Here is a 20306-nt window from a genome sequence, read left to right as displayed (position 1 = left end):
ATTAAATACCTAATAAAGTTTTGAGTGAAAGTAAGAGCACCTATAGATGACCCGTGTTTCTGTGCTTCGCTTAATGTATCATACGAATAACAGGCATTTTTAACTGCAAGGTTGAAGTGGTGCTACGTCATCATAACACGTTTGAAAACAGTCATAGAGCTAGCCCATTCTGCATTTTTCAAAATGTTCAAAATGTGTATCTTAAACAAAAAAAGGTTCTGGATTTGGTTGGAGACAAGAAATATGGCTGCAATAGACTCTATTGTCTCGACAAACTAAATAGCTCTGGATATTGAGACGCGCAAATAATTAGCTGCTTCGACATTGTAACTAGCTTGTCACGTCTTTTCTATGGTTTATTGGTTGTGCTTTGAAACGGTTTGGGTAAACTGGGTCGAAGTTAAATTTAAGTGAACTTTGAGCATAGCACCAATGCATCAAATCTAAGCGGTGTAGTCAAAGCATCATCGCTTTCTCCGAAGGGAAACAATGGATTCACTGGCGCACAGCGGTTTTAAGAAAACACATAATGATAAGAAAGGGATTTAAGAAGAATGCACTCAGGATTTTCTCTGCTAAGATCATACATGTCCTTAGTATCTCATTTCTCTTGTCTTTGTGCTCCATCGACTTTTCTTTGTTTGAACACTTGGCGATGCATGTTGGGATTTGGAGTCAGTCACTGAATCACAACACCTGACTCATTTCATGAATCTTTTTTTAGATGCTCGTCTGATCAAATGCAGTAGACAGGAGTTGATTTTGAGCAGCCTTTCAGCACTGTGGGATTTATTCCCAGAGGGGCATATGGAGCGCTGTGGGTCTGGTCTGAATTTTAGATGCAAAAATGTTGAATAAGAGCTACTAATAGTTTGTGTGAGCCAAATGAAATGAGGCAATGGGCTGTGTTTGGCAGACAGTCCTTGAGTTTGACACCTGTGTGATTGAGTATCATCACTTATGGTCATTAGACTTCATTTCCTCATTTCCACCTGGATTTAACCCATTTGGAAGAGTCAATGGTGCATTGATTTGCACTCTTTACTTCATCTTCCTTCTTTTTTAAAATTCCTTCTCCACTCCTCTTTCATAAATAATCATCCATGGACCCATTACGATCTCACAAGTGCAAATTCAGCAAGCTGTGTAAAAAGTTATAGATGGTCAAGGTAAGAGTTCTATGACTTTTTCAGACAACTTCATTAATAAGGGCCTTACAGAAAGTTATGAATGGTTACGTTAAGGGTCAGGGTAGAGTCGTTGAAAAGGATTTTCTTATTACTCCATTTGTATGAAATCCAGTGAAATCATTCCTGCTCATTAGGATTCCTATGAACTTGGCATATCATCGGCTTGGTGAATGAGCCAGGTCTCCACGAGCAGTAATAAACCTTCACACTAATGTCACAATTTTCTCTAAAAAGGCTAGAAATTGCATCAGGGGCTTTTATTTAAACGTATTTTGAATAGAGTTTAGTTTAAAAAAAAAAAATCATGCTTGCAGTGAAATTGTGTAGGTGGTGTTGCGTAAAGCGCTGTGATAAATTGAGAATTTAACCAAGCACATGGGTGGCCCTGGTCTATGTAAGATTAGAGAATTAATCACATTAATAATTTATTCTGAAGGCATTTTATGGCAAAGGGAAATTTATCATGCAAATTAGATAAAATTCTTTGTTCTGGTGGGAGTTAGTGTATTTGTTGCATGACCAAAGCACACTGGAATTAATTAATTAAGCAACGCAATAATAATAATAGTCTGAAAATGCAAAAAGGAAAGAACATAACTGTAAAGAAGCAAAACAGATAAATCTCAAAGTTAATTTAAGCTGTGAATGCAAACATGAGTTCAAATAGTGATGATAAAGAAAAAGAAATAAGAAAAGCTGCACAATAAAGACAAATATGAGGATATTGTGGTTATAATGTGTGATAAAAAAAAATCATCCTAAAAAACCTTGTGTCTTTTACTTAATAAATTGAAATTTTATGTTAAATATTTAAATAAATATATAAATAAATAAATAACATTTATTTATTTATTTATTTACTTACTTACTTACTTATTTATTTTCTTACAACAGCACACCCCAGTATATATAATTTCTTACTTATTAAAAAATATTTTTATTTAATTATAGTATCACTGGACACGTAATATTACCCATTTTATTAATGTTAATAAAGATTCTTTCTTTGTATTTTTATTTATTTATTTATTTATTTGTTTATTCATTTTTGCAAATATGCAATTAAAGAACCTGAACATGCACAGTGGATAAATATTCTATAAGACTATAACTCAAATATTCTACAAGACTTAAAATAATGATAAATGGTGTTTTTTCTCTTTTTTTGTTCATGTAACGATGAGCCAATGTACATTTTAAAAACAAAAAAAAAGAATAGCTGTTATATCATCTCATGGATTTTGACATAAACTTTGCATAAATCATAAAATATTTATATTTATTTTCATGAATGTTATTTGAAGGCCATATACAGGTAGGCTTTAAAATAAAATGTTCTCAAAACTGTCATTCAGAGCACCTTTCTTCCTACAATGATGAATAATTACAGTATGTATCATTGATTAATAACAAATAACTTGTTGCAGCTTTGGCCACTTTATTTCTCTGCTTAAAGATGTGATATTCAACTAAAAATCACTTTTTTTTTACCTTTTTATTTATCAGCTTGTTTATTTAAATGTGACAGGGATGGTGTTTACTGTAATCACATACAGTAGTCTATGGCATCAAACACTGAATAAATATGAATAAATCCATTTGTAATTTTTTGGTCATTTTTTGTTGAGTTGTCTGTGTGTGTTTGTTCCAGGTCTGGCCGTCCAGTCAGCTTCATGGTGGTGTTCAACACTCCGAGTCCTCTCAGCAAGATCTCCTGGGTCAACCGTCTTCATCTGGCCAAGATAGCACAGAGTGAGTGCTCGCCTCTTTTTCTCGTTCTCGCTCCACTTAGATGACTTGTCATTCAGAGACGTAAAGCGCTTTCAATCGCTAAGATGTTTTGAAAAGCCGGCTGACTGACAGGCTCTAAATGAAACGTCTGATGCCACTGCTGAGCGTTTTTCTTTTCCCTACTCATCCGCGAGTTTGCCCGATGAAAGACAATTTCTATGACATTCTTCTGTGTGACCTTTTTTTTCATGCTGTGTGGACAGCTGCTGTGGTTAGAATGCCAAAATACTAAATACCAAGTCTGAGAGAATTTCCCTGTGCAGAGATAAAACTTGCATTCCTGCTGGAATGTTCCGGCTATCTGATCTCCACATTTACAAGGCTATGACTCTCTCATTTTTTCCCTGTCCTTGTCCATTTTGATGATAACCCAAAGAGCTGGTATTTTTTAATTCATTTTTTTTTAATCTGCCTTATTGTCCCATAAATTTGCTTTTAATATATGTTTTAACTCAAGAAATGAAGAATTGTAGCTTCATTAAGGGTAGGGCTACATAAGCCCTTCCTGACAGTTGATATTTACAGGAGCTTAATTCAATTCCAATGGGCAACCTGCCAAAAAGACTACGTTTGTCTGCTTTGATGTCAAGTTGACATAAAGTCACATTATAACATCTATGTCAACAGACTTTGTAGCTCAGGATCAGAGATAGTATACATAACTGTCATTGTCATATCATGATATTGTCATAAGGATTCATAAAAATCTTCTCAGCAGAAATAAGGAACATAGTTTACTTAAGAGCAAGAGAAAATATACATAATACTATCATTGCGATGTCATGATATTGTCATAAGTATTCATAACACGCTTATAAACAGAAATAAGAAATATACGTACGGTGAGAGAAAATATACATAACTCTAAAGGTGCAATGTCATGATATTGTCATAAGTATTCATTAAACTCTCACAGGCAGAAATTGATACATAACGATACATAACCCTGTTATTACAATGTAATGATCACTGTTATAACCTTCCAATGTGACTGTGTTATACAGCAGACACTACCAAGCATCCTTTGTACAATTTGACAAGTGATGTCACATCACCATGATGTCACTCTGACACAGCAGAAGTTCACTGATTTAGTGTCATAACATGTCATAACATGGAAAGTGTCATAATGCAACAGAATATACGTCACTTTACTCATGTGTTATGTCAACTTGAAATAAAAACTAACAAGACCATAAATTTTTATGAAGTTTTACATCAAGTGTCATGAAGGGTTATATATGCACTATACACACTGAAATTATCGTATTGAAATATTTGTGATGCATTTAGAGATCCTGGTGCTAATTTGTTGGTTGATGCTGTATTTTCATTATTCCCTTGAGATGTAAGATGTTCTGTGATGTCATGACGTGACGTTGTTATTGATAGCAAAGTTACAATGGCGTTTAATATGAAAAACAATTTAAATAATCTCAGAGTCACTTTTAACCTCCAGTCAAAACAAAAAGAGCAAGAGCTTCTTTTGTCGCTCACCATTTTCTAACATTCAACATCATATTAATGAGAAATCCAACGTAGAAGTAGTGACAAGTTCCAAACATTGCAAAATGCTCACGTAGTTTCGCTGAGTTATGCCTGACTGGGATTGGCTAGTTAGCAATCAATGAAATGACATTGATGGTAGTATTAGCATGAAAGATGAAGCTTTAGAAGCTGATCTGCTTGAGCAGTGTGTACAGATGACAAGGTGAGGTAGCTGTACAGGCTAAAGGACTAAAGTGCCGCTGCACTCTCTGCGCTCTTATTAGGCAGAGATGAAACGAGGGCTAAGTCTCACTGGTGCTACTTATGAGGAGAGAGAAGGGAACTGAAAAATTCTTTATAAAAAATTCTTGGATACCATAATCACAAGTTAATTAATAAGATTAATATGTAAATTTTATATGCAATGAGTCAAGATGGCACCATGCTAGTGGCAGCCAATTACAGCAGCTCCTGTTTTACTTACTTATTTTACCTATATTAGGTTTTACTACTTACTTATCTGGCATATTTTGTTTCTTCAGCTCTTCCTTTTCTTACTTCTAAGTTGTAGTCTGTTTTTGCATATAGTTTTTATTTATCATGCACTCTACACTTGGAATAGAGAACCGCGGGGAGAGAGCAGGTCGCTTCATGTACACACGTAATCAGATGCCGGCGATCCAAAGATCTGAGCCATGCTCGGGAAAGCGGTTCAACATTCCTAAAGAACTGCTGAGACCCTACACAGAGGATGCAGAGCTAGATCTAAAACAAAGACAAAAAGGAGATGGTACAAGCCCTTCATTCCCTCCATCATCATGGGAAATGTTCGGTCTTGGCAATAAAATGAATGAGTTCAACTCATTGTTTACATTGTTTGTAAATAACAGATGGTATAATCCGAGACATGTTACTGTGAAGGAGCGTCACTGTTGCCCAAACAGTGAATTGCTGGCTGTTGGTTGTATTATCTGCCGAGGGAATTCACGGTTGCCACTGTGGTTATTGTTTACTTCCTACCGGTAGCCGATACAGAAGTGTGTGTGACATCATACACTTGGCTATTGCAAGACTCCGGACTCGGCAATCGAGCTCTTTAGTTGTCATTTCTGGGGATTTTAATCATGTGTCACTCTCCACTACCTTACCAAAGTTTCACCAGTTTGTCAACTGTATTACCAGAGAGAACAGAACACTGGATCTCCTGTATGCAAGTGTGAAGGGGCCATACACTTCCTCTGCTCTGTCCCCACTGGGAAAGTCTGACCTCAATCTGGTTCTACTGACAGCCGCATACAGACCTGTTGTCTTAAGGCAGTCTGTGATGAAGAAGACCATAAGAAGATGGTCACAAGAGGCAGAGGAGGCTCTGGCGTTCTGCTTTGAGACTTCAGACTGAGAAGTGTTATGTGAACCGGCTGGGGAAGACATTAACAACATGACAGACTGCATAACAGACTATATCAATTTCTGCACAGACACTATAGTTCCTATCTATAGTGGGTAGACAGGAGGGTACGTTGTTTTTCTAGTAACAAACCCTGGATTACCAAGAACCTGAAGGAACTATTGAACAAAAAGAAGCAGACTTTCAGGAAGAAAGACAAGGAACAGATGAGGAGGGTGCAGAAGGAGTTGAAGGTGAGACTGAGGAAGAACAAAGAAGCCTACAGAAGGAAGCTGGCTTCAAGGAAAAACCACAACCTATGGGGGGCAAGCTAGAAAGCACCAGTGAGCTCCTGTATGCAAGAATTTGTTCTTCAGTAGGTTCAGCATGATGCTATCTCACACTGTCTCCTCCACTCCCTCAACACCACGCTTTCCCAGCTCTCCCCAAGATCAAGATCAACCAACAGCCATCCTCAGTGGAATCACTACTCCCTCCCTCTACCTATCTGTCACTATTGGCCAGGTCAAGAGACAGTTGGAGAAGCTGAAACCTGGGAAAGCTGCAGGGCCTGAGGGTCTGCAATAACCAGCTGTGTGGGATCCTCCAGCACCTCTTCAACCTGACCCTTCAACAGGACAAGGTGCCAGAGCTATGGAAAACATCCTGCCTGGTTCCTGTTCCAAAGAAGACAACTCCCTCCACCCTGAACGATTATAGACCAGTAGCCTTCACATCTAAGATCTCAAGTCAGCTCTTTTCTGGACCCCTTGCAGTCTGCTTACCAGCCACAGGTAGGCGTGGCTGTCTAGAAACTCTCCAGAGAGCATGCGGTCATATATCTACTTCAAAGGGCCACTTCCATCTGGACTACAACACCACCACAGTGAGAATCACTTTCTTTCATTTCTTGAGTGGATTTAACACCATCCAACCTCTTCTGCTGAGAGAGAACAGGAGAAGGTGGATAGGTCTCCTGGGTCACTGACTACCTATCAGACAGATCCCAGTTTGTGCGGCTGGGAACCTGCCTTTCTGAGTACCTGCTGAGCAGCACTGGAGCACCACAGGGAACTGTGCTCTCCCCCTTCCTCTTCACCCTGTATGCCACAGACTTTCAGTACAGGTCAGCTCTCAGCCATCTTCAGAAATTTTCTGACGATCTTGTGGTGGTCAGGTGCATAAGGGGTGGACAAGAAGGGGAAAACAGGGACCTGGTCAACAACTTTGTTGAGTGGTGTGGGAGGAACCATCTGCTCCTCAATGTGGCCAAGACTAAGGAGTTGGTAGTGGACTACAGGAAGAAGAGGACCACAACCAGCACCATTACCATCATGGTTCAGAATGTTGATCTGGTTGACACCTACAGATACCTTGGAGTCAATCTTGACAACAAGCTGTACTGGAAGGTCAACTCAGAGGCTGTGTACAAGAAAGGGATTAGCAGACTCTACTTTCTGAGGAAGCTCAACTCCTTTGATGTTTGCAGCAGGATGTTAGAGATCTTTTACCAGTCTGTGGTAGCCAGTGCAGTCTTCTTTGCAGCAGTATGCTGGGGAGGCAGCATTAGAGCTTGCAAAAAAACTCAACAAACTGATCAAGAAGGCCGGCTCGGTCTTAGGCTGCTCTCTGTAGAGTTTCGAAAGTGGTGGTGGAAAAGAGGACACTCATCAAACTCACAGCCATTCTGGACAATGAAGAGCATCCCCTGCATACTAGTGAAACAGCGGAGCTCTTTTAGTAGAAGACTCATTCAGTTCTGCTGTAGAAAGGAGTGGTACAGGAGGTCATTTGTACCCACTGGGATAACACTGTAAAACAGCTCAACAATATTTGCACTGAGCCAATCTTAGGATAAGCTCACTGGATGGTGGTTGAACTACCACCATCTCTTATCCATATCCATATATATATGCACTGCCACTTTACTTCAATGTTTTTCTCACATTTTACAATGTTTACCCCCTACTGCACTAGCACACCACGCGCTGACATTATATTATCTTTCTTTCGTATCTATCTATCTATCTATCTATCTATATGTTTATTCTTATTTGTTTCATTTATAATGTCAAACCACCTTTTCATTTATAATGTTAAATCACTTTTAGTATACTTCTAACTCACTGTACTGCTGTAATAGGTGAATTTCCTGCTCTATCTATCTATCTATCTATCTATCTATCTATCTATCTATCCATCTATCTATCTATCTATCTATCTATCTAAATCTTTAACAAAATCTACACCAGGTTATCTGGATTTTGTTCTTGAACTTGACTTCAAGACTCCAAACTACTTATGCGACTTTCCTCCCTTCCTCTACCTCCCAATTTTTTGCGAAGTAGCAGCAAAGAGTCTTGTTGACAGCTCTCTCAACCCCCTGCCTCAGCAGCTCCTCCTCTCTATCACGTATTCCTGCTGTCAAGCTCGTGAATGCGCTCGGTTTGTAGCTGTGTCTGCCTGCAGGATGCCTCTATAAGCTCCCCTCCAGCCTTCAGGAAAGCTTTTAGAAGAGGCAGTAATATGCGACCAGAGGTGGAAATCATCTGTAAGAGTGCTGAGTCATTCGGGTCATTTAGAAATATCTTGTAATAAGACATAAGACAAGGTGACTGAACTTGTGTTGTTATCTAGAAGCCATTCTGTCGTTCAAGGCGCTTCATTATGTCTGCTGAATAGTAGGAAATTGACTAGAATTTGAATATCTGTGTATGACTCACACATATAACCTTGTGAAACTTATTAAGGTCATGTAATATTAAAGTCTGACGGTATGAATCAAGGTAAACTGTTGGATGACAGCTTGTCTCACATACCTACGCATCCTTCAGAGATTTATTTATTTATATATATTCAGTTTTTACCATCCATTATACAAATTTATACCACAGCACGGTTGGTTGAATGCTCGAATCTGATTGGTCAGAAGGTGTGCTTAATATAACAGCACAGCTCAGAAAGTAGTTCCGGCTGTAGCATGAATGATAAGTTAATATTAATGCGCTTATTCTAATACATATTTGTTTCTAAAGTACCAGCTCATACACAGGGACCTGTACAGCAGACGCTCCAATTAACCTCAGAGAAATAATAAACTGATTTTAAAAATGTGTTGTGTTACAAAATAAAACCTATAATTCTTTTTTTTGCTTTTGTTCCATTTGTGTATGTTTGTTCTTTTGCTTCATTCTTCCTTTCATTCTCTTTCTTTCTTCATGTAGAGTGTGGGTTTTTTCTCAGGAAACCTGTTGAAAAATGTTTGTCATTGTGCTCAGTCACTAGCTAGCTGTGTTTCTCCCAGCAGCAGTAATCTGCCAAAATCCACTTAGTGTCAGCCAAGATTGTTATTTGCTCATCACCATAAAAGCATTTTCAACACCCGAAGCTGATGAAGCAGAACGGACGGCTGTTACTGCTCTTCCTGTGGACACAACAATTTAGCAAAACACTAGCAATCTTCCAAAATAAAACTATCTCTCTGTGTCCTGGCAGGAATAGAAAGCAGATCGAGAGGGTGGAAGAAGATAAAATCAAAATGAATGCTATTCTTAAATCAAGATATTATATAATCATCACATCTATCAAGTCTTTTCACTTTGTCATGCCATGTTTTGGTTATTTGTTGTATAACAGTACACCATGATTGGTCAGAAAGTGTTGAATTCTCGATTCTGATTGGAAGGTGTTGATTAATTTTCTATAACAGCAGCTCTGACTGTACCTCATTTTAAAAGCAAAACAAAATGGAGGCATTTTGTTTTGGCATGGAGGCATTTTGTACAGAAAAAAAAAACAACAACAGGTATGCCGTTATAGGAAATAGTCAATGACGGGATGGTGTGTTGTAGCCTGAGCCATAGTGTTGAAAGAAAGAAAGACAAAAAAGAAAGGAAGGAAAATACTTCCTTTATAATAAAAAAAACTAATAATAATAATAATAAAAAAAAAATCTCACTCTCTTATACTTTCTCACCCTTTTACACTCTCTCATACTCTCACACACTCTCTCTCTCACTCTCTTATACTCTTATCCTCTCTCACTCTGTCACTCTCTTTTACTCACGCACTCTCCCTCACTCTCATACACTTATCCTCTCTCTCACTCTCTTTTACTCTTTCTCACTCTCTTATACTCTCTCTCTTGCTCTCTCACTCACATGTTTGTTCTTTTGCTTCATCCTTCCTTCTATTATCTCAGCCTTTCTTTCTTTCTTTCTTTCTTTCCATCTTTTTTCTTTCTTTCTTTCTTTCTTTCTTTCTGTATGTTTGATTTTTATTCTTTTCCATTCTCTGTTTTTTCTACCTCCCTTTTTTGCTTCCTTCCTTTCATCCATCCATCCGTCCATCCGTTCATTCATTCATTCATTCATTGAAATTGCAAACAATTTTCAAGCACCCTCCTGGGAAAACATGTCTGTTTTTATCTCTCCAACTGTTTCTTCTGTTCTCTCATGGACAACTCTTTGCTTTATTTTAAATCCTCTGTGCTTACTCATTTGTTGCCATGGTTACTACTTTTTCTTTGTATTTTCTCTGTGTTGGTCTGTGACCTCCTGTGTTTCCTGCACGCCAGAATAACGTATCTTTCTTTATCGAAGCCTGGCATCTAATCCAGCATGACCTTCTTACTTGTGCATATGACTCCAATGACACGCCAAAGTTGTCTGGAAGATTGTGTAAAGTCAGAACCTGAAGCGGATCTCTCCAGTGCCAACAGCATGCAACCTGGCTCTCTAATGTCAATTATCCGTTAATTACATCACTCCTACGCTTTCCCTTCGCATCTAACAAAATGGAATTACAAGCAGAGGGAGGATGTTGATGTAATTTCATGCGTGGCCTGCTGTTGCCAAGCTTTTCTTTCCTCCCCGCTGGAGATGTTAGCCTGATAGGGGCCATCGCATCGCCTCTTCCACCTGGGGCTGACTGATGAATCTGCCTCAGAGCGCTAACATCAGCATCCACGTCACTAATTCACATGTCACGTGATGACTGACATGACAGCTCCATCTCTGAAAACACAGCAGTAGATCAGCATTTTAAATTGACTTCTCCTTTAACTTTTCTCTTGTCCTAGCGGGCTTTCGTCCTCGTCATGTTCACTTCATTAGCAGTTTAAAGCTGGACAATGTTTAAACAGTTTTCTCTTACATTAAGAGTCGGATTCTTTATTTATCTTCTGTTTGTGTCTTTAATGTTCCTTCATTTCATTCTTCCTTCCATTCTCCATTCATTTGTGTCTTTCTATGTTCCATTTATGTTTATGTTTACTGTTCTTTCTTTCTTTCTTTCTTTCTTTGCTTTCAATTGTATGTTCAATTGTTTTTGCTCCACCTTTCTTTCTTTCTTTCTTTCTTTGTTTCCTTTCAATTGTATTTTCAATTGTTTTTGCTCCACCTTTCTTTCTTTTCTTCCCACATTCTTTCTATCCTTCTTTGTCTTTCTTTCTTTCTTTCTTTCTTTCTTTCTTTCTTTCTTTCTTTCTTTCTTTCTTTCTTTCACTTTTCTTCCTTTGCATGTTAAATGTTTGTTCTTCACTTCATCCTTCCATTCATTCTCTCTGTCTTTTCTTCCCACATTCTTTCTATCCTTCTTTGTCTTTCTTTCTTTTTTTCTATCTTTCCTATCATTTGCATGTTAAATGTTTCTTCTTTCACTTCATCCTTCCATTCATTCTCTTTGTCTTTTCTTCCTATGTTTCTTTCTATCCTTCTTTGTCTGTCTATCTGTCTGTTTCTTTCTTTCTTTCTTTCACTTTTCTTCCTTTGTATGTTAAATGTTTGTTCTTTCACTTCATCCTTCCATTCATTCTCTCTGTCTTTTCTTCCTACATTTCGTTCTATCCTTCTTTGTCTGTCTGTCTCTTTCTTTCTTTCTTTCTTCTCTTTGTATGCTTGATGCTTTGCTTTATCCTGGCTTTCATTCACTTCCTTCCTTTTTTCTATCCTTCTTTGTCTGTTTCTTTCTCTGTTTCCATTTATATGTTTGGTGTTTGTTGTTGCAATAACTAATTTGGATGATATTTAAGATTCATCATAATTAGTGCAGCTTAAGTAACATTTTGTCTTTTAAAGTCCGGGTGTAACCTCTTAACCAGTTGAAAATGATAGAGGAAGTGATAAAAGAAGCATAACCTCACACACACACACACACACACACACACACACACACAGGCATGTAGGGAGCATGTGGGGAGAGATTTTGATCTGTGTGTACATCCTGTGTTCGATGTAGCTGTGTGGGTCAGCAGAGGAAAGAAAGAATAAAAGCGCAAGAGTCTTTGTTAACTCGTGGAAAAAGAAGAAGCTTTTCTATTTCTAGGCTATTATGCAGATGAATTGGGGTGACAATGCATTTGGAAGGAGAGTGTGTGCATGTGCGTGTGTGTGTGTGTGTGTGTGTGTATATGTGTGTGTGTGTGTGTGTAAATGTGTATGAGGGACAAAAGCCAAGACGTTGATCGAGACCAGTATTCAGCTCTGCCACAGGGAGTCGTGAGTAAGAAGCAGGGGGCTAAAAGCTCGCCTCCACTCCTCCGTCTCTGCCTCATGTCTCAGTGGCACACACACACACACACACACACACACACACACACACACACACACACACACACACACTCCTCCTCTTCTTCCTCTTCCTCATCTTCCTCTCCTTCTTTCTCATCTTTCTCCTCTTCTTCATCTTCCTTTTCCTCATCTTCCTAATCTTCATCCTCTTTCTTATCTTCCGCTTCCATATCTTCCTCATCTTGGCCTTCCTCCTCTTCCTCATTTTCGTCCTCCTTATCTTCCTCCTAATCTTCATCTTCATGATATTCATCTTCTTCATCTCTCTCTTATTCTTCATCATAACCTTCCTCGTCCTCATCATCATCTTCCTCATCCTCTTCCTCCTCCTTATCTTCCTCCTAATCTTCATCTTCATGATATTCATCTTCTTCATCTCTCTCTTATTCTTCATCATAATCTTCCTCTTCCTCATCATCTTGTTCCTCTGCCTCATCATCCTCTTGCTCCTACTTCAGATCTGTTTCCACAATCCAGTGCAAGACAATCACAACAAGAAATGTTCCTTTGTGGCTCACAGTCAAAATTATTGGCACCCTTCGCAGTCATATTATTCTGGCACTATATTGGACTTAATTGGAAAAAAAAATATGTATTTACGGGAGTGAGGAACGGAAATCTGAACCGGGAAAAACGGTACAGAGGTTCATAAAGTGTCAAATTTATTGGCACCCCCTAGTGAATAACCAAAGATGTATACAGGAGACTTTCGTTATCTTTCGTTTCGACATCTGATTGAGAGTAGATGTGTGTGTCAGGACTGGGAGATTGAGATTTTGGCATTTCTACCTCTGGGCTCATATTTAATTAACAAGGAAAGAAAGAAAGAAAGAAAAAGAAAGAAAGAAACTTTCATGTTTGGCCCATGCCCACTTTGGGTTTAAATCTGAATACAGTATTTGAAGAACACATATCTGAAGTATGGAACAGATACATATAGCAGCATTATGTTTTTCCACCACCTTGTATAACTGCTGCTGCTTTCAGTACTTTTTTCTCTTAATTTTGAGATTTTCTATTGGCACCCTTATAGAGTATTTCAAATAAATGCCCAAGGTCATTCTTGAAAGAAAAAAAAAAGTCGTCGTATTGTTATTATTATGCTATAGTGTCATCTTTCCACTGAATATGCAAAATAGCCTTGCTGAGAAAAGCTGGGATGTTTTATGATCAGTAAACATTAGCATGAATTCAATTAACATTCTCACGGATTTGCATTGATTCCAGTAACATACCCAGAGCTGTGGCTTGTTTAATTACTCTGCGCTTTTTTCCGCTCGACTCTGACAGACCGGATTGGCGTCAAATTAATCATCTATAGATTTAACGCGACAAGCTGATGCTGTTCAATAACGATAATGTGTAATTAGAAATGCTTTTCGGAGCAAAAACTAGGCTTATTATTATAATAGCGTACAAAATTTCCCTTCGGGCCTAAATGGCTGCAGCGGCTGGGTCCATCACAGCTAGCGGCTGGTGCTAGCATGCCATTGGGCTCTAATCCAAAGGCGCTTAAGCTCTTGATTCTGCTAAATGCATCAGAGCATCAAGTCCACCAAAGCTGCTGGTTCAGCCCTCTGCAGGCTCCCTTTGGCGGCTGCCTGCAACTGTGCACTTGATGAATGAATTCAATTATGCATTCGGGAGGTATTAAAAGGTCGTTTGCTTCCATCAGACGATGGAAAGGCTATAATAGCCGTTGCCGCCACATTTGCTAGCTATGCCTTACTGTACATGTGAGACCCAAAGATGCTGTAAGACATGGACAAGTTAATGCAATAAATATTATTTAAGTGAAGTACCACCATATGAAACAGCTACAAAATTATCTCGGAAGTTGAAAATCAGGCCAATGATCCTTAATAAATGAACCATCCACAGTGGTACAGTCCACAGCCTTTATTTCTGTCTGAATGAGAGGACGTTAATAATAAATGAATGGTGAGGCAACAACAAAACAATCTGTGCTTCTTTCTCCCCCTTGTCCTTGTATATATGGCATTCTGAGACTGAGAAAAATTGTCTTAATGAATTTGACTGAATGCTTCCAGACACTAATGAAATTTTTTGCACAACAACAATTTCAAGAATTTTGAAATTCTTCAAACCTCAGGATTTTTGAATTAACCTCCTAATATGTAAATATCCCAGAGTCCTTCCTCCTTTGCATCACAGTCCCCATGGTGATAAGCAGCATGTGCTCATGTTTGTGTTGGTTTCTTTTTTGGTCCTGTCTCCACCCCCTGCACTGTCATTTGCTTGTTTCCTGATTGTGTCCCACTGTTTTGTGTTAGCTCTTGATAATTTTACCTATTTATACCCCACTGTGTCTGTAAAACATTGCAAAGTCTTATATTCTCTGAGCCTTGTTTTTCTTTTGTTCATGTGATGCCTATTGTTTTCTAGTTCCGAGTACTTCCTGGTTTAGACTCACCTTTTTCCCATGTTACAATTATAGATACTGCTTGTCTGATGCTGTCTACCTGTTGTTTGGCCTGCTGTGAACTGTGATGACGTTTGTTGGATTATGCTCAATAAATCAGATGCTTAGTGTACACACGTGCGTCCAATACTTGCACGTTATAATAAAATTCCTCCTATCAGATGGAAGAACATAATGGCACTATCTGTATTAGTATCTGTATAGTGCTTCAAATATCCGTGTCTGTATTTGGATTTAAACCTGAACTGGGCATGGCCGAAAACCTCTTCTTTTTTTCTGTTAAATATGAACCCTACCACAATGCCCATATCAGAAACCACTGAAAATAAACCCAGAGGCAGAAAATCCAGCAGTGTCATCATTTCCTCAACCTTATCTACATCTCTCCAGTTCATAACTGATCTTAACTAGAGATGTGCACACATTTATTATTTTTTGTACCTGCTTATATTTCCCAAAATATAAACAAACTAGTAGCTTAATTTAAACCTCTGGGACTAGAAGCTTAATTTAAACCTACTGACCAGGCAGTTACTAAAGATGAATGAATGAATAATGTCCATTCATATTAATGATCGTGGTCTTTGTTTGCTCAGCAAGCTTCGTATCTGACCGCTCACTGACACCCGCATGAAAGTAAAAGCCTTACAACTTTTTTTGTTGCATCCCAGGCGATGCCCATCCTGATGCACACCTCTAATCTGGACAAAAACTTTTCCGGCAAACTTTCTTCATATCTCTATTTGTATACAATTTACAACAAAAATTACACTTGTACATCTTCTGGGTCTTGGGTTTGATCCTGAGCTTGGATGACTGCGTGTACTTGAATTTTATTCCGGGGGTTTGAATATACATGACCTTATTCGTTGTACAAAACAAAATGTGTTAATGCAAACCATCCACATGGAACCAATCTAAAATTTGAATTAGGTAAATTCAATGAACTTCTTTTCAGTGTACAAAACAATGACCAAATGGAGTATAAATACTTTTTTTGGTAAACATTCATTGAATTTACTTGATTCAAATGTGTACATCAGTTCCACACAAATGAAATATTTGACTTCAACAAAAATATGATTCTTACAATTAACTTGTTAAGTTTACATGTTGGTTCTATGTGAGTTGATTTACATGAACACAGTTTTAAATGCAGATTGCTTCATTTGATTTTGTACCTCTTAATAAAAGCGAAGTGTAACCACACACAGGCAGTGACCCGAGCTGATGTTCCAACCTAAGACACTAGCGTTGTGAGGTAGCCAGGCTACACACTTCACCACTGAGCCATGGATAAGCTACGTACTTCACCAGGTTAACACTAGTGCAATAGATCATATTTTTGTATAGAAATTAGCGACCTCTGTCTTTTTGAGGTAGAAATGCATGCAAGCTCCAAATAATGAAGTACTTAGTGAATAAGCAATGGGTCAGGGTACTTATTAATTTATGAATGAGTTTATGTACTATGTTAGTTAAAAGGGTTTCAGGAAACACTTGTTAATTAGAGAATGATCTAAAGAACGAAATTACTTAGCATTAGGACCATTTTTGGAAATTCACCCCTGTTCTTTCCAAAGATTTGTATTCATTTATATTCCTGCAGTGTCATTTTGTTGGTATGATATTGCATTGATAACACACAATAAATGAATTTGCTGTGTATTCTCATGTACAAATTAATTTTTTTCTATACACAAAAAGCCCGAATCACTGCCTGAAATGCCTTTTGTGCTTATTCATTTAAAAATGTGGCTCATTTGACATGCACACTGTAATCATAACAACAATATTAAAGCTTCTGCCTTCCAATTATACCAGTTAATTAGACTTCGTATCTATCAGGATCTTTGAAAAACAAAGATCAGACTGATTTCCCAATATTTAACTATGGCAAGGAGGAGACATTGTGTTCTGCAGTGAAATATAAATAATAAATAATAAAAAGCATCAAGTGTTAAAATGCATGGCCAAATTGCTGTCGTATAAGAGGAATAAAAGGCTCAGTATATCCTTTTATTGGAAACATAATTAAGTTCTTCATAGTAACAGTAACTCTGCTTCATCACACCACCCCATCATTGTTTATTTTCCTATAACAGCACCACCCCATTCCTTACATATACTACAGATGGAGTGGATACAGATTAGAATGTGAAAGTGCTGGAGTATTACTTTATTACACACAGAGAGGGGCAGGCTTTAACTAAAGAGTGCTGGCCTTTCTATCTCTCTGCTAGTTCAGGTGCAGGAAGTGTACGCGAGCAGAATGCATGATTTCCGACTCATTAGCGATGCTGGCCCTTACGGTGAGGCCGGAGCAGCGAGGTTGGGTTGACTAGCCGTCTCTCATTAATGCTTCATTCAGTCTGGCACTCCGGCATTGTGTTTATTATTTGTGCGGAGGGGAAGCTTCCGGTATTTGTCATCATTAATGTATTTCAAAGGGCTGAAGGTCAGCACAGGTGGTCCTCTGCTAGAAAGCCAGCTGTAACATGATAAAATGTTGGGCTGGGTGTCATGCTCTAGTTATTGAATAGTTATTTAACTTTGTAGCTCCAAAATAAGTAGATCACTGTTTTTTATTTTCTATATATTTCTTATGAAGCTCTGTCTTTAAGATGAGCACAATTCTGGACATACTCCAGTGCTGTAACAGCATAATAAAGTTTATAAGATGCATAATGCCTACATTTCCTCTTATGTCACATGACTCAGACATTACATGACATGACTTACCTGGCTCAACATCAGAATTGACAATTGTGACTCCTGTAGAGAGTAACTCCTTATTAATGCTTATGTAGGTTTTTATAACTCTCTATGGCCATGTAATAACGCTGTAATGACAGATCTCTGTACCGTTTAGTTTATGAACAGTTATGACAAGGTTAAGGACAGTGTTATGTGTATTTTCTCTGTCCTTACTGACCACCCGTCACATCACCATCATGTCCCTCAGATATCATAAATGCAATAAATTTCTACATTTCTTTGAAACTATTCATTTAAAGTCTGTAAAGTCCCTCAGTCTTTAAGATTGGCACAATTCTGGATGCATTTTAACAGCACTCCAAGGACGCAGAGCTTTCGATGACCCTAAAATCGGCAAGGAGCGCAAATTAAGGCCCATTAGATATGCTAACTGAATAATTAGCCGAGAAAAGTCAGAAAGCATCACAGTTGCAAGGGGAAGACCCAAGGACCCACAAGAGCTGACTGACAAGCCTGGACTCTATTGCAGTGAACTGTGACCTTTCCCATTCCTCAGAAGGCCACACTGTATGATGAGGTCAGGGATCGGTTGGCGCTTTATATAATTATGAATCAGGCGTGTTTCATCAGACAGCAAGCTTCCTTGCAAATGGAGAGGAGTCTAGCAGAGCAGAGGGATTAACTGCTCCAGTAGGTTAGGAAAATACATTCACTCTGCTTTTTGTTCTGTGCTGCGGTTGCATTAGTGACACTACTGAGGAAAGAAACGCAGCAGCAAAGCTCTGTGTGTATGCGTGTGTGTGTGTGTGTGTGTGTGTGTGTGCTAATGACATGCAAAATACACACGAATACGTTTATTACAGCTGTTATATCTGTTTGAGTTTTGAAGGCCAGATTTTAATGGTACAAAATTGCTTGAAAGCCGAGATGGTGAAAAGGGTCATCTCGCTCTGAATTGTTCCACACATCGAATTGCTGCACACGTTGCCTTTCCTGTGTCTCAGAAGTAAACAGTCTCTTGTGCTGCTGAAATTGATTAGTTGTATAAAGAACTCATCCGATTCTTCCCACATTTGAAGATTTGAAAAATGCAATGAATAAAATATGCTATGTATATTTTATGCGCATTATTAATCCAAAATAGGGCTATTAATAATACAAGTTCATCAGAGAGTTTAGAGACATTGCATTTCTTCATATGATTGTTGGATTGTGTAGTAAATTATTAATGCAGATTAGCAGGAGGAGGATCTCTGGATCAACCGATCCTGACTGCTGTCTGGTTAAACTGTGATGAGCTTAAGCATCAATATTTTCCCTCTCATCGACTCGCATGTTAACATTACTGACCTTTCCAGTATAGATGTAACAAACCACTGGTGAATTGTCAGTTGTGATTGGTCAGAATGTATTGAATATTAATAAATAATCAACATCCAGGTTTATATTAATTAAAATAATCAACATTTAGGTGGTAACAGTAACTCTGTTTAGTGTCAGGCCACATCATGCCACATCGTTGTTGATTATTTTCCCACAACAGCACCTAACCTTAATTGCACCTAAGTTTATTGCTTGACTTGGTACAGTGCTGTTAGGGAATAGACATGTGGGAGTTTGTTAGGAAAGGCTTTCCTAGAGAACAAACAGGATGCAGTGCTGCAGGTTTTCCTTCTCACAAAATAGAGTGTGTGGCCGAAACAATATCCTTTTCAGACATAGTGTTCTTTTTTACTTTCAAAAAACCAGCCTGTTTGTTAGCACTTTCTTACACTTAAGAACAGTTATGGCATGCCTGTTCGGCACTTCAGATATCACAGTGTGGATCTTCCTCTTAAGTTTTCTTTTTATCTCCACTACTAATGAGCTAGTGGGACCTTTTCCTCAGAAGGGCATGCTATATGATGAAGTAAGTAATCGATTGCACTTCCACACGCTGCAGTTTTAGGTGTTATATAATTACCCTTCATGGCTTTGGCTTAGATCATAAGGAATGCGAAAGGAAAAGTAAACAAACTGAATTAGAGTTAAGCACATGTAATGAGGTTTTAATACCAAAATTGCAACATCCATATTCGGGCCTCACTGAAATTCATGTTGTGGGTTATAAATACACCAGAAAAAGAAAATAATTAAAAAAAAATTTTTTTTTTTTTTTTTTTTTAGGTTTTATTGTATGTGCATTTTTGCATTTTAATTTGTGAAATTGCTTAGCTAGAGGGCCAAATTTCTTTATGGATAAAATTAGGGTGCAACATTTATAGTAGATGAATGATTGGTCAGCTTATCTTTAAGACCATGTTTTCATAAAATGGAAAATAATAGGATGTGCTGGATATATACCAAATTATATGCAGCAATATACTGGATTCTTATTAGATATTTATTTCAGTGCTTGCCATTTTCTCATTCTTATCATATGTGTTTGTTGCATCCTGTTTTTTAATTGTGTCGTGCTTTTACATTACATCATATTACGTTTGACAGCAAGGAAAAAAGCTATTTCCTTCTTCAGTCTGCATTTTCTATCCCCTGTTTTTGGGGGGCTTAAAGGCAAGGCAAATGCTTGCGTGGCCTCAGAGGTGTGAACTACATGCAGTTACTTTGCATAATCTGGATGGTTCACCCAGAAAAACGCCTTAAACTGAGTCACTTTGTGAGTAGCCTGACTCATTTTTTATATGGTTTATTCATCTTTTTTCGTCTTTATGTGGTTTATT

The 20306-nt window shown here is 38.1% G+C and overlaps 1 protein-coding gene across 4 annotated transcripts in view; it reads left to right on the top strand.

Moving 5' to 3' along the window:
• arhgef10la (Rho guanine nucleotide exchange factor (GEF) 10-like a) overlaps positions 1–20306 on the top strand; it is a 151820-nt gene that overhangs the window by 71536 nt on the left and 59978 nt on the right. For all 4 annotated transcript variants that reach the window (XM_034314471.2, XM_034314470.2, XM_053242448.1 and 1 more), the window contains one exon: positions 2842–2942. In XM_034314471.2, coding sequence (XP_034170362.2) covers positions 2842–2942 — 101 coding nt within the window. The remainder of the gene's footprint in view (positions 1–2841; positions 2943–20306) is intronic.

The sequence above is a fragment of the Pangasianodon hypophthalmus genome, chromosome 20 (assembly GCF_027358585.1).
Source record: "Pangasianodon hypophthalmus isolate fPanHyp1 chromosome 20, fPanHyp1.pri, whole genome shotgun sequence".
Lineage (NCBI taxonomy): Eukaryota > Metazoa > Chordata > Actinopteri > Siluriformes > Pangasiidae > Pangasianodon > Pangasianodon hypophthalmus.
Note: the sequence above shows the minus strand (reverse complement) of the source record. Positions and strands in the feature narration are given on the sequence as shown.